General features: G+C 41.2%; 1 protein-coding gene across 1 annotated transcript; it reads right to left on the bottom strand.

Moving 5' to 3' along the window:
* Positions 1 to 4,064: 4,064 nt before the first annotated feature.
* Positions 4,065 to 12,805, bottom strand: MANSC4 (MANSC domain containing 4). Its single transcript, XM_015560770.1, has 3 exons — positions 12,077 to 12,805; positions 8,052 to 8,186; positions 4,065 to 4,845 (listed from the first exon to the last, which is right to left on the bottom strand). The coding sequence occupies exons 1-3, from the start codon at positions 12,303 to 12,305 to the stop codon at positions 4,196 to 4,198; spliced, it is 1,014 nt and encodes a 337-aa protein (XP_015416256.1). The 5' UTR covers positions 12,306 to 12,805; the 3' UTR covers positions 4,065 to 4,195.
* Between the last annotated feature and the right edge of the window lie 246 nt (positions 12,806 to 13,051).

Genomic DNA, 13,051 nt, shown 5'->3' with positions numbered 1-13,051 from the left:
ACTCTGTACACTGATAGTCCGACAGGAACCTTTATGACTCCGTTTGATATTATCAGTGGGACTTTTGCTGCTGCATCACTGATGACAGAGATTTTATATCAGGTTTATATTTCGTGCCCTTCAGAGATATGCACGAGCTACTACTTTCATCCATCAGGCTACTCCTCTTATGAGACTTAACAAAATTCATCACTGAGAACAAAGATTCACAAGCATATGTGGATGAAACCAAAACACTGGTCGGATCTAGGAAGGCAGGGAGAGTTAAGGCAGAGGCATAGAAATTGCTCTTCCCCTCTTTCGTCAATCCATGTCTATGGTATTTAAGATAACTTGTTATGTAAAATTATTTATCTAAGATGCACCTACACTGAATGTATCTGAAAAATAAAAAAGTCTATTAAGAAAAAATTGTAAATGGAAGATTATAAGAGAGGGTTACATGTGCCAACAAAAGTTACTGGCGTACCATGTTTGGCACATGTGCCAAGGGTTGCCCACCCCTGCTCTAGTTCCATCCATGCTGTTGCAAATGGTAAGAACTCCTTTTTTATAGCAGTGTAGTATTCCATTGTGTAGCTGTACCACAGTTTTCTAATCCACTCATCTGCTGATGGGCACTTAGGCTGTTTCTAAATCTTAGCTATGGTAATTTGTGCTGCTATGAACATAGGGGTGCATATGTCCTTTCTGATTGGTGTTTCTGTTTTTTTGGGACACACTCCTAGAAGTGGGATTACTGGGTCAAATATAAGTTCCATTTTTAATTTTTTGAGGAAATACCATGCTGTTCTCCACAATGATTACACCAGTCTGCATTCCCACCAGCAGTGCAAGAGGGTTCTGTTTTCTCAGCATCCTCGCCAGCAATTGTCAAGTTTGTTGATTTGTTGATTTGTTGATGATAGCCATCCTGACAGGTGTGAGATGGTACCTCATGGTTGTTTTGATTTGCATATCTCGGATGATTAGTGACTTTGATCATGTCTTCATATGTCTCTTGACCTTCTGTATGTCCTCTTTTGAGAAGTGTCTACTTAGGTCCTTTGCCCATTTTTTGATTGGATTGTTTAATCTTCCTTTTGTTGTATGAGTTCCCTGTAAATTTTGGAGATTAAGCCCTTATTGGAGATAACATTGGCAAATATGTTCTCCCATGCAGTGGGCTTTCTTGTTGTTTTGTTGATGGTTTCTTTTGCTGTACAGAAGCTTTTTATTTTGATGTAACCCATTTGTTTATTTTCTCTTTATTTTCCATTGCCCTAGGAGCTATATCGGTGTAGATAGTGCTCCTGGACTTCATCCTATGAGCTTCTCCCTTGGCTGATTTCAATCTGTATACTTTCCCTGTAATAAACCACAACTGTGAGTATGACAGCTCTCATTGAGTTCTGTGAATTCTAGTAAGTTATTGAACCTGAGGGTGGTTTGGGAACCCCTGCCCTACCCAGAATTTAGAGTTGGTGTCAGAAGTGAGGATGGTCTTGTACAGGCCTGTGACCTTTAACCTTTGCAGTTTGGCTAACTGACCTGAAGGCTCTGGGACTGAGGTTTGACCTTAGGATCGCAAACTCTTAGAGCTGTAAGATTAATACAAAACCGCCTCCAAAGATAACAGCTGCCGTCATTGTAATTTTAGCCATAATTAAACAGCACTGTTTGTCAATTAGATCCTTGTCCTTTAAACTATTAAGTGGCCCAATATATACAGTGAACATTACCGTATTCATCCTTATAATGAGGAAGGATTCTAGGGGACGCTGCTGGTGTTGATCTTGAATCATTTCTGAGTTCAAACTCTTAAGTTGCTTAAACATGTAGGCAAAAAAGTAAAACTTGTCTTCTTAATGATAGGGTGCTTTCTTTCTTTCTTGGCGTATACTCTTTCCAATATTGGTCAGTATTTCATAATAATGGACACTTACAGACTTAAACCCATACCAAAACTGACTACCCACAATGTTGGAGAGAGTTCAGTATTGTGGGTATTTCCCAGATGGGTGTAACAACCTTCACCGTAGTTGTTGACTGGGCCCTGACATCTTTGTTTCTTAATGGTTTAAGTTCTATTCAGGAGCGCTCTTTGGTCCTTTTGACTTTCATTAGGACGTGGCTTCTAGGCCTGGCTGTGTTTGATGCTTCTTGGCTGCGTCTGGCCTGGTTGCTTCTCCAGTCTAAGTTTACTCCGTCTATCTGATGGTCAAAGTTAGGGGCTGAAGAAGAGGAGTGTGAGTTTGTTTTCTTACAAAGGTAAAATATATTTTCCCCGAGTTGTGGTTATTTCTCTAAAACTATCAATTTTTGAGGAATGAGTAAAATTCTTAGAAACCCCAAGGAAGAAAAAAACCTTATTTTCTAACAGCCCTACTTGGTTGGGAAGCTTAAATAATTTGTACACATTTGAAAGGAAAGCAGTCTTCAAAGAATGTATATAGAAATAATTTTTAAAGACAGCTTCCTGAATTATTTATTTAAATATAAATTTAGGATAATTTAAATCTCAATAATCCCCTAAATAGCAGGGCCTTTCCCCCCCTAATGTATTAAGAAGGAAATTGAACAAATTTATGGTCCTATATAATAAAGCGCTAATATTCTAATTAGACTGAATAGCAGAATAACCATCCAGACGACCTTCCAGACTAAGCCAGGGCTGTGAGGGCCGGCTGAGGCTGTGCAGGACTGCGAGGGGTGGCCAGGACTTCAAGGACCGAGCCCCTACACCACTTTCATGCATTGGGCCTCCAGTATTATAAATAGCAAGTTAAGGCAAACTGATTAAATTTTTTAATTCAGACTTATTTATGATTAATATGAGGGAACAGTACTATTTTATTAATCTTACAAGATTTTTTCTTCTATATTGTTTGTGGTTATGGCTGTCAATATCCTCACATTAAAAACAGTTTCAGGGATGAGATTAAGGGCCTGTAGTTTCAGATCATTAGAGACTTGAATTACAACTTTCTATCTACATTTATTAAGAGTTAAAGGATAAATCTGGTGTAAGAAGTGGACAGAGCTGAAATACCTAGTGCTAAGCTTTACATCTGCGTAAACTATACAAGTAAGGGATGTAAACTAGAATTCCCAAGCTTTATTCAACAGAAGTTAACATAAAACTCAAAAGACCTCCATGCCATAAGTATTGAAAGGCATGTTATCTTTAGAAAATGAAGATGGATCAGGATTGAGAAGCATGGAACATAGAAAACTATATAAAAATCAGAAAGCATTTGCTTAAGCCACTGTAAGATTTTATTAACCTGTAACAATAATTTGACCTTGATGGTAGACAAATAAGATATTACAGTATTTTTTCTCCTTGTATCCCATGCTTATTAGGAAAATGGAGGCTTTTAGTCTAACAGTGATTTCAAGCATGAACTTTTTTGGAAACAGATTTTCTGTTAAGTCCTGGCTTCACTATTTACTAGGTGTGTGACTTTAGGCAAGATACTTAGTCTCTTTTCTCCTCAGTTCCCTCATCTGTGTAATGGGATAATCCTATATAATAAAAGGCTAGTATGCAAATTGACCGAACGGCAGAATGACCGGTTGCTATGATGTGCATTGACCACCGGGGGAAGATGCTCAATGCAGGCGCTACCCCCGGTGGTCAGTACACTCCCTCTGGAGGAGCGCCACTCAGCCAGAAGCTGGGCTCATGGCACAGCGGTGGTGGCAGGAGCCTCTCATGCCTCCATGGCAGCGCTAAGGATGTCCAACTGCCAGCAGAGAGGAGGCCTAAGCCATCAGTAGGACACCCCTCAAGAGCTCCTTGTGTGAGAGGGCGCAGGCCAGGCTGAGGGACACCCCCCCAAGTGCACGATTTTTGTGCACAGGGCCTCTAGTAGAAGTATAATGGTTAATATTAGTTTATCTGACTCAGAATTATGAGGATTCAGGGAGTTAATAAATGTATAGCATTTAGAACCATATCTCTCACATGATGCTAAATAACTGCAGAAGTCAGAATTTTAGAAAATTGACAATACACTATTCAAAAAAAAAGTAAATAATAAAAAACAGTTCTCAAGCATTAGTGTGTTTTTTTAGACATTGGTGGTGGTGGGCATCCCATGCAATTATTTTTGAAACAAACTGCCCTTGTCTTACACAAAACTAAAAATGATACTCTTGAAATCTTACAATCTCTTACAACTTTTACTATTAAGAGTTCTCCTTCAGAATGTTACATTTTTTTCCTTTGCCTGGATCCTGACTTTCTCTGTCCTGGTTTATACCGGCCTTGCTTCTTTCGACAGCATCCAGATGCCAGGATGACTATACAGCAGCAAAGAAAAAGGACAGAGGTACAAAGGGCCACAGGAATCAACCACGTCTTTGAAGTCACAGATGTCCCATCTGGTGTTTTGTCTTCGTTCTCAGATGTGTGGTTTCTGCTGTTGTACCCTTTGGTTTTGTTCAGTAACTGCTTGCTGCTGTTGAGTCGGGATGGAATGGGCATATGAGAAAGCTTTGTGTCTATGGGCACAAAGAAAGGAGAAATAGTCTTGTTATCTGGATTGTTGATGAAATCAGCACTGGGTGACACCTTATTTTTTTTTGTGGCAATGGAACCATTCAGGGAAATTAATCTTGCCCAAGAATCTGTGGTTAATTCCTTGGAATACCTGGTATGGGTTGCGTTAACCAACTCTTGATGTGTGGTTGATGATGGAGCCTCTATTGATGTTAGCATTTGGTTTATCATAGTGGTTTGTTGTTTATCTAAATTCATAGTTTTTAGATTTCTCAGTCTTTCCCATCTATCAGCTGAAGAACGGGTATTTAGGTATGTGGGAGGTGATTGTCCAAAAACCAGCAAATCTGGATCTATACCTGAAAGATAAATAAGGCATCATTTATGTTATTTCTATTTTAAAAGAAAGGACCATATTCCTGGCGTGGTGTGACTCAGTGGTTGAGCTTCAACCCAGGAAGCAAGAGGTGACCAGTTTGATTCCCTGTGAGGGCACATGCCTGGTTGCTGGCTCGATCACAGCAGGGGTGTGTACAGGAGGCAGCTGATCAGTGATGTTCCTCTCGCATCTATGTTTCTATTTATCCCTCTCCCTCCTCTCTCTCTAAAAATCAATAAAAACATTTTTTTTTAAAGAAAGGACCATAAAATACAGTTTAGAGAAGTCTCAGGTTTTGCTGGTATGAATTATTGAACTAAGATAATTGCTTACTTCTGAATGGCTTAGAAACATACTGGCCATATTTGAATTTATCTTAACTTTCCAGGACATTTCCTGTTATGAACAGATTTAGCTATATCATGGAGAGTACTTCCTGTCTGCCAGTGCTTTGGGGCAACAATAGTGAGTGTTAGTGCAAGAGCTACAAAAACAGTAACCATTTGAGAGATACAGCACTTTTAAATAAACAAAGTAGGTCCTGAGCCTGACCAACATGGCTCAGTGGTTGAGTATCGATCCGTGAACCAGGAGGTCACGGTTCAATTCCCATTCAGGGCACATGCCCATTTGGGAGCTCGATCCCCAATAGGGGGCGTGCAAGAGGCAGCCCATCAATGATTCTCTCTTATCATTGATGTTTCTAACTCTCCCTCTCTCTGAAATCAATAAAAACATATTTTAAGAAACTAGGCCCTGAGCAGTGTAACTGTATTCAAATCATGAGCAAAACCCTAAATTTCATCCCTTTCCAGTGCCTGAGGGTCCTGATTTTTGTCTTCACTATTTTCTCTTACCTTGTAAACTAACTCCTTTTCTTCTGACTTCAGACCAGTGTAAATGGGAAGAAAAAACTCTGAGTAGCTTTCCAATAGTCCCTGATAGCTATCTTTCTCCCTGTGCCCCTCTTCTCTCCCTCTTCCTTCTTCTCCCTTCCCTTCCCCAAACATTCCTACATCCATTTCCTTCATTTCTGACTTTAGTTTTTGCCACCTTAACTATTCTGGCAAAATTATGCTTCTGAGGTTATCAGTACAGTGGGGCCTTGACTTACGAGTGTCCCTACTAACGAGTTTTTTGAGATACCAGCTGTCTCTCCGCAGATTTTTTGCATTGAGTCGACAGAGTAATTTGAGTTAACAAGCTCCTTAACGAGCTCAGTCTTGGAACGAATAAACTCGTAAGTCAAGGCCCCACTGTAGTTTCTCGTGTCTGGATCACCTGTGTCTCATTGCTTTGGCTTCCCTCCCGTCCTTGATATTGCTGGCCACCCTTTTAAAAAACTTCTTCCATGACTCTCAGGAGAGTGCCTGCCTCTCCTTCCCTCCCCCCCCCCCCCCCCCTTCCTTTTGCTAGCTCTTTTCTTGGTCCCAACTGGTTGTGCAATTTTCACAACCTTTAGTTCTTGGTCTTCCACTGTATTTTCTCTTCATCTCATACCCACTCCAAAGAGAGTATTCTCATCAACTGTCACGACTACAATGATAGCACTGGAACCCACATGCCAGTTTCTTCCTCTCTCCTGAGTTCTGATCTCATTTCTCCTGTGTTCTACTGGAGGCAGACATGTCCTGTCATCGCTGCACGTCCCCAAAGCCAGCATCATTTTGTCTGCCTCTGTCTGACACAGTAGCATTGCCATTCTATCATCACTCATGGTGGAATCTGCCAGCCAACTGATTTTGATTCCTCTCTTCCTATATCGAAAAAGTAATGCCATCCAATTCCTTCCCAATACGCTGGTCGCCATCCCTCCTCATCCTTGCACCTCCCATGACCTTGTCTGGATCCACTGTTTTCCTGACTGTGTTGTCTAACCTGCATGCTGCATAGAGTTTTCCTAGGCTCAGAGCACCAGACACACCTTGAATGATGGCATTTTATCATTAGGTACCTTTTATTCTACTCAGCCCACAGCCCTTCTGTTACCTGGCTTACCCTACCTCCCCCATATTGTCAGTGCAGCGCCAAACGTGCCCTGTTGTAGCCCCACCAGTGTTCTTATTTTCCCATGGTGTGACGCAGAACTCCTTGTCCTGGCTCTTCTTTGAAGCCTCTGAATTATCTAGCTTGCTTTACTCTCCCCTTCTTTTGAGCCTTTGTAATTGTAAGGCTTGTCACATCAACTAGATTTTTAAAAATTAAAATTTAGTGGGGTGACATTTGTCAACCTGATCATATACAACTAGATTTTAAAGGAGATTGAAGGCAGATACATGCTGCAGTCTTCTGCAATGTTGAGCACAGCCTGCACATTGATAAATTACCTCCTTTGTATTTTGATGATAAAAACCTATTCTTTTTTATGTTTATTAATTTGCACCTGAGATGATTATACACATGGGAAAAGGACACTTAAAATTTTTTTTCTAAAATAAAATATAATGGTTGTCTTAGGACCAATGATATATTAATACTAGAGGTCCAGTGCATGAAATTCGTGCAGTGGGTTGGGGGGGCTGTCCCTCAGCCCAGCCTGCACCTCTCCAATTCTGGGACCCCTTGAGGGATGTACGACTGCCTGTTTAGGCCCGATCCCACAGGGCCTAAAGCCCCCCAACTAACCTCCCCTGCTGGCCTGTTCGCCCACAACTGCCCTCCCCTGACAGCCATCTTGTGCGAGGGTGTGACGGTCAATTTGCATATTTTTATTATATAGGATATGTAAGCCTTGGTGCAGTCGTTGCCCCTGACATCCACCTTGGTAGAGTCTGTGTATGCAGTGTCTACAGGCCCCAGAACTACTGTTTAGCTTTCTTTTATTTCTTAGTGGTGTCCTCAGCCACAGCAGTAGAAATGCCTGTCTACTTTGCCTCCTGATGAGGGCTCATGTGATCAATGAAACATGATGCTTAACCTCTTGTTCAATCACTTGATTTGTTATCACCTGGGATAAACTCATCATTGCTGAACTTGTCATTGCTGAACATGTCAAACTAAAGGGAATTTCCTTTTAGTTTTCTATCCAGGATGCTAAAAACCTGTCTGCCTGAGTGCCCAGAGTTCACTGAAAAATAATGATTTAGGGATTCCTTCGTGGCTATTGCCAGCTAGTTTCTAGGTCATGTGCCTCTATTAGGATATTAACAACATTCCTCAAAATACAAACAGAATAAAGACCATTACCGTCCGTTACGTTATATAAAATGGCACTGGTTCCAGGCTCCAATATGCAGCTTTCCAGCGTTGGGCAGTGGATATGGAGGCAGTTGACATTGTCGTGCATGGGATCGTGGTAGAAGACAGCCAAGTTACAGGCAACTGGAAGGGAACAGGCAAAGTATCTCTGCAGTGGTCCTGACTTCTGCCCCTTTGATGAGCTCTGAGAACATATTTCTTTCAAGAACATCGGATTATACCTACTGATTTCTTCTAAGTCATCTTTCATATATTCCCTCCCATGTGGGATCACCTAGGACAGTGATGGCGAACCTTTTGAGCTCGGCGTGTCAGCATTTTGAAAAACCCTAACTTAACTCTGGTGCTGTGTCATATATAGAAATTTTTTGATATTGGCAACCATAGTAAAACAAAGACTTATATTTTTGATATTTATTTTATATATTTAAATGCCATTTAACAAAATTTAACCAAAAAAATGAGTTCGCGTGTCACCTCTGACATGCGTGTCATAGGTTCGCCATCACTGACCTAGAATCATTTCCCAATCCCATGAAAAATTCAATTGGCTACAAAAACTTCTGAGGATATGGATATATATTCAGATTTCTAGGCGCAGTAGCCCTCTCAGAATGCTAAAGTACTGGAGTTCACCAGAGAAAGAAGTGGGAAAATGAAGTGACAACTACTGAATCAGAAGAGGGAATAACAGGAAGGGCAAAAATAGCAATGACTACATTACTGGGTGGGGCCAGATGGTGGGAAGGCAGCTGGCCTTGACCCTGACTGCAGGTGTGCTCTGGCCCTATGGTTCAAAAGCACATCCAATGAACAGCATAATCAGTGTCCTCCAGGCGTAGAGAGAGAAGAATGTCAGCATTTGGATGTTAGCAATTTCCCTCAAGTTCAGAAGTAAATTGATGCCATGAGAAAATGGTGAGAAGGTACTGCCTCTCCCTGCCCACTCCCCTGCCCCCTCAGTGAAAGTGTCTGGAATTAGAAGCATCTCTTAGAAGTACGTTATTTGCTCATCTTATCTCCCTTTTTCTAAGTAAGATTACTCCTTAAAATGTATGGTGTTATTGCTGGAAAACCTAAAGTCACATTTGTTTTTTGTTTTGTTTTTTAACATACTTTATTGATTTTTTACAGAGAGGAAGGGAGAGGGATAGAGAGTTAGAAACATCGATGGGAGAGAAACATCGATCAGCTGCCTCCTGCACACCCTCTACCGGGGGTGTGCCCACTACCAAGGTACATGCCTTTGACCGGAATCGAACCTGGGACCATTGAGTCCGCAGGCTGACGCTCTATCCACTGAGCCAAACTGGTTAGGGCTAAAGTCATATTTGTTGAATGCAGATCTTCAGTCTGTCCTCCCTAACGTGCAACATATATTTCCCTGCTGCCCTGGAGTGGGAACCACTTGATGGGGACTATCCATTGGCCAAAAGGTATCAACTCCTCTAATAAAATAAGATTACAGAGCCATGGTGTACGATTACCAGACCTCAGCGATGTTGAAAGCTGCTGTAGAATTGCTGTTGCTGAACCTGTACTCCTGTGTTAGGTGATCTGTGGGAAGTGCCTGTCCCCCATTACTTCTGGGACATCCATGTTTCTGCACTGTGTACTTTTCCAGTAGGAGAAAGAATGGGACAAAAGTCAGTAATACAGCCCTAGCTGGTTTGGCTCTATGGATAGAGCGTCAACCTGTGGACTGAAGGATCCCGGGTTCAATTCCAGTCAAGAGCACATGCCCGGGGTTGTGGGCTCTATCCCCAGTAGGGAAAATGCAGGAGGCAGCCGATCAATGATTCTCTCTCATCATTGATCTTTGTATCTCTACCTCTCTCTTCCTCTCTGAAGTCAATAAAAATATATTTTTAAAATGTCATTAATACATTGCTAATACATTACAGATTACAAACACATTCCCTGAGGCTGTGCTGTAAAGTCTAAAGCAGTGGTTCTCAACCTGTGGATTGCGACCCCTTTGGGGGTCAAATGACCCTTTCACAGTGGTCACCTTAGACCATCGGAAAACACATATATAATTACATATTGTTTTTGTGACTAATCACTATGCTTTAATTATGTTCAATTTGTAACGATGAAAATACATCCTGCATATCAGATATTTACATTATGTGTCATAACAGTAGCAAAATTACTGTTATGAAGTAGCAATGAAAATAATTTTATGTTTGGGGGTCACCACAACATGAGGAACTGTATTAAAGGGTCACGGCATTAGGAATGTTGAGAACCACTGGTCTAAAGGAAAGGAATAAAAAATATTCAATTTTCGACATTAAATATCTGATAAGAAAGTTGGTGCTGTAGGGAACAGTTTTTACATCTCCGTGTACATTTGGGGTCCCCTCTGAGCAGGTTCGCTATTGCAGGATTGTGGCATTTTTAAGATATGGCTTCGAGCTGGAAACTGAGAGGTGTGTTTGTGCCCTTTCTTCTGGAGAAAGACAGTCACAACTTGGAAGCCACAGGATGCTTCCTGGAACTCGACTGGATGCTTGTACTGTCCTGAAGGTCCAGAGGCCACAGCTTCCCTCGTGTTCAGAGGTAAATTGATGCCAGGAGAAAATGCAGAGAAGGCACACCCTCCCCCACAGCCTGTCAGTGAAGGTGTCGGGAATGAGAAGAATCTCTAAGGTGAAAATCTGGGCCCTAGCAAATTTGGTTCAGTGGACAGAGCGTCGACCTGCAGACTGAAGGGCCCTGGGTTTGATTCTGGTCAAGGGCACATGCCTGGGTTGTGGGCTTGATCCCCAATAGGGGTGTACAGGAGGCAGGAAGCAGCCAGTTATTCTCAGGAATAACCAGTTATTCTCTCTCATCATTGATGTTTCTATCTCTCCCTTCCTCTCTGAAATAAGTAAAAATATATTAAAAAAAAAAAAAAAGCCAAGTGGCATATGAGGGGATACCTGTATTTTTTTTAAAAAAAAAACTGGATTGGCTACCTTTTCAAAAGATTTCCCTTTAGCCCTAACCGGTTTGGCTCAGTGGATAGAGGGTCGGCCTGCAAACTGAAAAGATTTCCCTTTAATAAATTAATTGCTCTCCTCTATGCCTGATTAACTTCTGAGGACTTAGCCTGTGACAGCATCGCACACTGTGGTCTTTTGACAGTTTTTATTTTTTATTTTTTGACAGTTAGTTTAGATTCTCCAAGTAACTCTAATTTGCATTCCAAAAATCTTAGCTGCATATTGGATAGGAGGCATCGGCAATTAACAAGTCAGGATCCAACCACGGAAAGAAAGTGTGGAACAACCAAGAGAAATAATTTAAAGTGGTGTGTAGCTTTGTTGCTTCTTTTTAAGCAGCTTTAACATCTTGGAAAAATGAAAAATAAATGAAAGAAGTCTTTAGACAATTGTAAGTTAAAATTCTGTGACAATGAAATATTTTCCTAAGTACAGGCTTCTGTGAATGTTCTACGGATGACATTAAATCCTAATTCTGGATTGCAGACTAAACATGTCTGTTAGGATATTTTGAAAATTAATCTCTCCTTTCTTCCTTACCTTTTTGTTTTTCTATTTGACATATATCTCCCTATTTGTTTCAAAATATGAATCCAACCTAAATTCCTGTTTAATACATCCCACATTTGGTCAACACAAGCAAACACATTTAAAAATTTTGAACTGATATCAATATCACCAAAAGAACTTTAAAAGGGAAATTATTTGTAAAATTAAATATGCTGTTTTGGGCTATAGGAATGTTGTTAGTTAACACTTGGAGAAATAGTTTCATTTCACACTTTAGTGAAGGAAAGAGGATTCTCTGTTTTCTGTAGATTCCATAGCATCTGGGGTCATGTAGATCAAGCCTACACTGTCCCAAACGGCAAAGTCAGTCTCAATGTCTCTCCATCCCCCCTCCTTTCCTAGTTGTTTTCAACTGTTCGCTAGACCCTCTGCCCAGGACTTAGGTCTTACTTAGGTCTTCATTTTGGAAGTTTCCTCTTAGTTTTGCTCAGGCATATCATTGACACTTACCATCCTTCCTCAGACAGCAGCTCCTACTGCATTTCTGGCCAGTGCTTTCAGAATAATACCTCAAGAACTGAGCTCCCATCTTCTGAGACTCCTCCAGGTCGACCAGAAGACCCGGGAAGCGACGGATCCAGCAGTCCCTGTAAAAAACGGTGGGTGAGCAGAGGGCGTCTGAAGTCCACCCCATGCTTAGGAGCAAGATCACGTCTGCTGCCACCACCACCACATGCATTTCCCTGGTAAGGAGATTCGGCAAGAAGTCTGACGTCCAGGCAGAAGCTGGAGCTGACCATCAGGGTTTAGGGCAGTTTCTGGACTTCGGGGCTGTTGCTAAGGAACAGCTTCCTTGGAACTCTCCTGGAGGGTCACGTTCTAGAAAAACGAGGCTGTTCTTTGACTGCATATTGATTTTTCTTTCGTTTCTTCCCGGTTGAATCCCAGGTGAACATTTGATTTGCTGGTGTTAAATTCTGAACACTTTTCAGGCCATTTCAATACTTTGTCCTTTAGCCTCTTAAAGATGTGGGTTCTCTCCTCTCCTTTTCTTCTTTCTCTGAAAGTGAATCACCACAAACACCTTTTACTAAGTAAATATAAAGGCAAGTGGAAATCCTAGCCAAGTGTCTTTCTGAGGACAACAATAGTTTAGTCATTTGACGTCAGATAAAGGAGGGATCCATTTCACCAGAAACAAGACATCATTTTGTAAGGAACTTGTGTGACTACAGGACCCCCCCACCCCCCACCCCCCGCCCAATCTCCTTTTCCCCTGGTATAAAATTTTTGTTTTCACTTAAAAAAAAAGAAAAGAAAAAGAAAAAAAAAGAAACCTTGAAAGTAAATGAAAACTGGAAATAAAATTAAAGTTTTTAATTTGCTGTGATTTTGAAAACATTGAATATGGATCCTGGTCACTTCTCAGGGCGAGGCATTTTTTTGGCCAAAGCCAGACAAAAGCTTTCTTAAAAGAAGACTACA

Source organism: Myotis davidii, unplaced genomic scaffold (assembly GCF_000327345.1).
Source record: "Myotis davidii unplaced genomic scaffold, ASM32734v1 scaffold535, whole genome shotgun sequence".
NCBI classification, from domain to species: Eukaryota; Metazoa; Chordata; class Mammalia; order Chiroptera; family Vespertilionidae; genus Myotis; species Myotis davidii.
The sequence above is the reverse complement of the archived record's forward strand: the minus strand, read 5'-3'. Positions and strand labels throughout refer to the sequence as shown.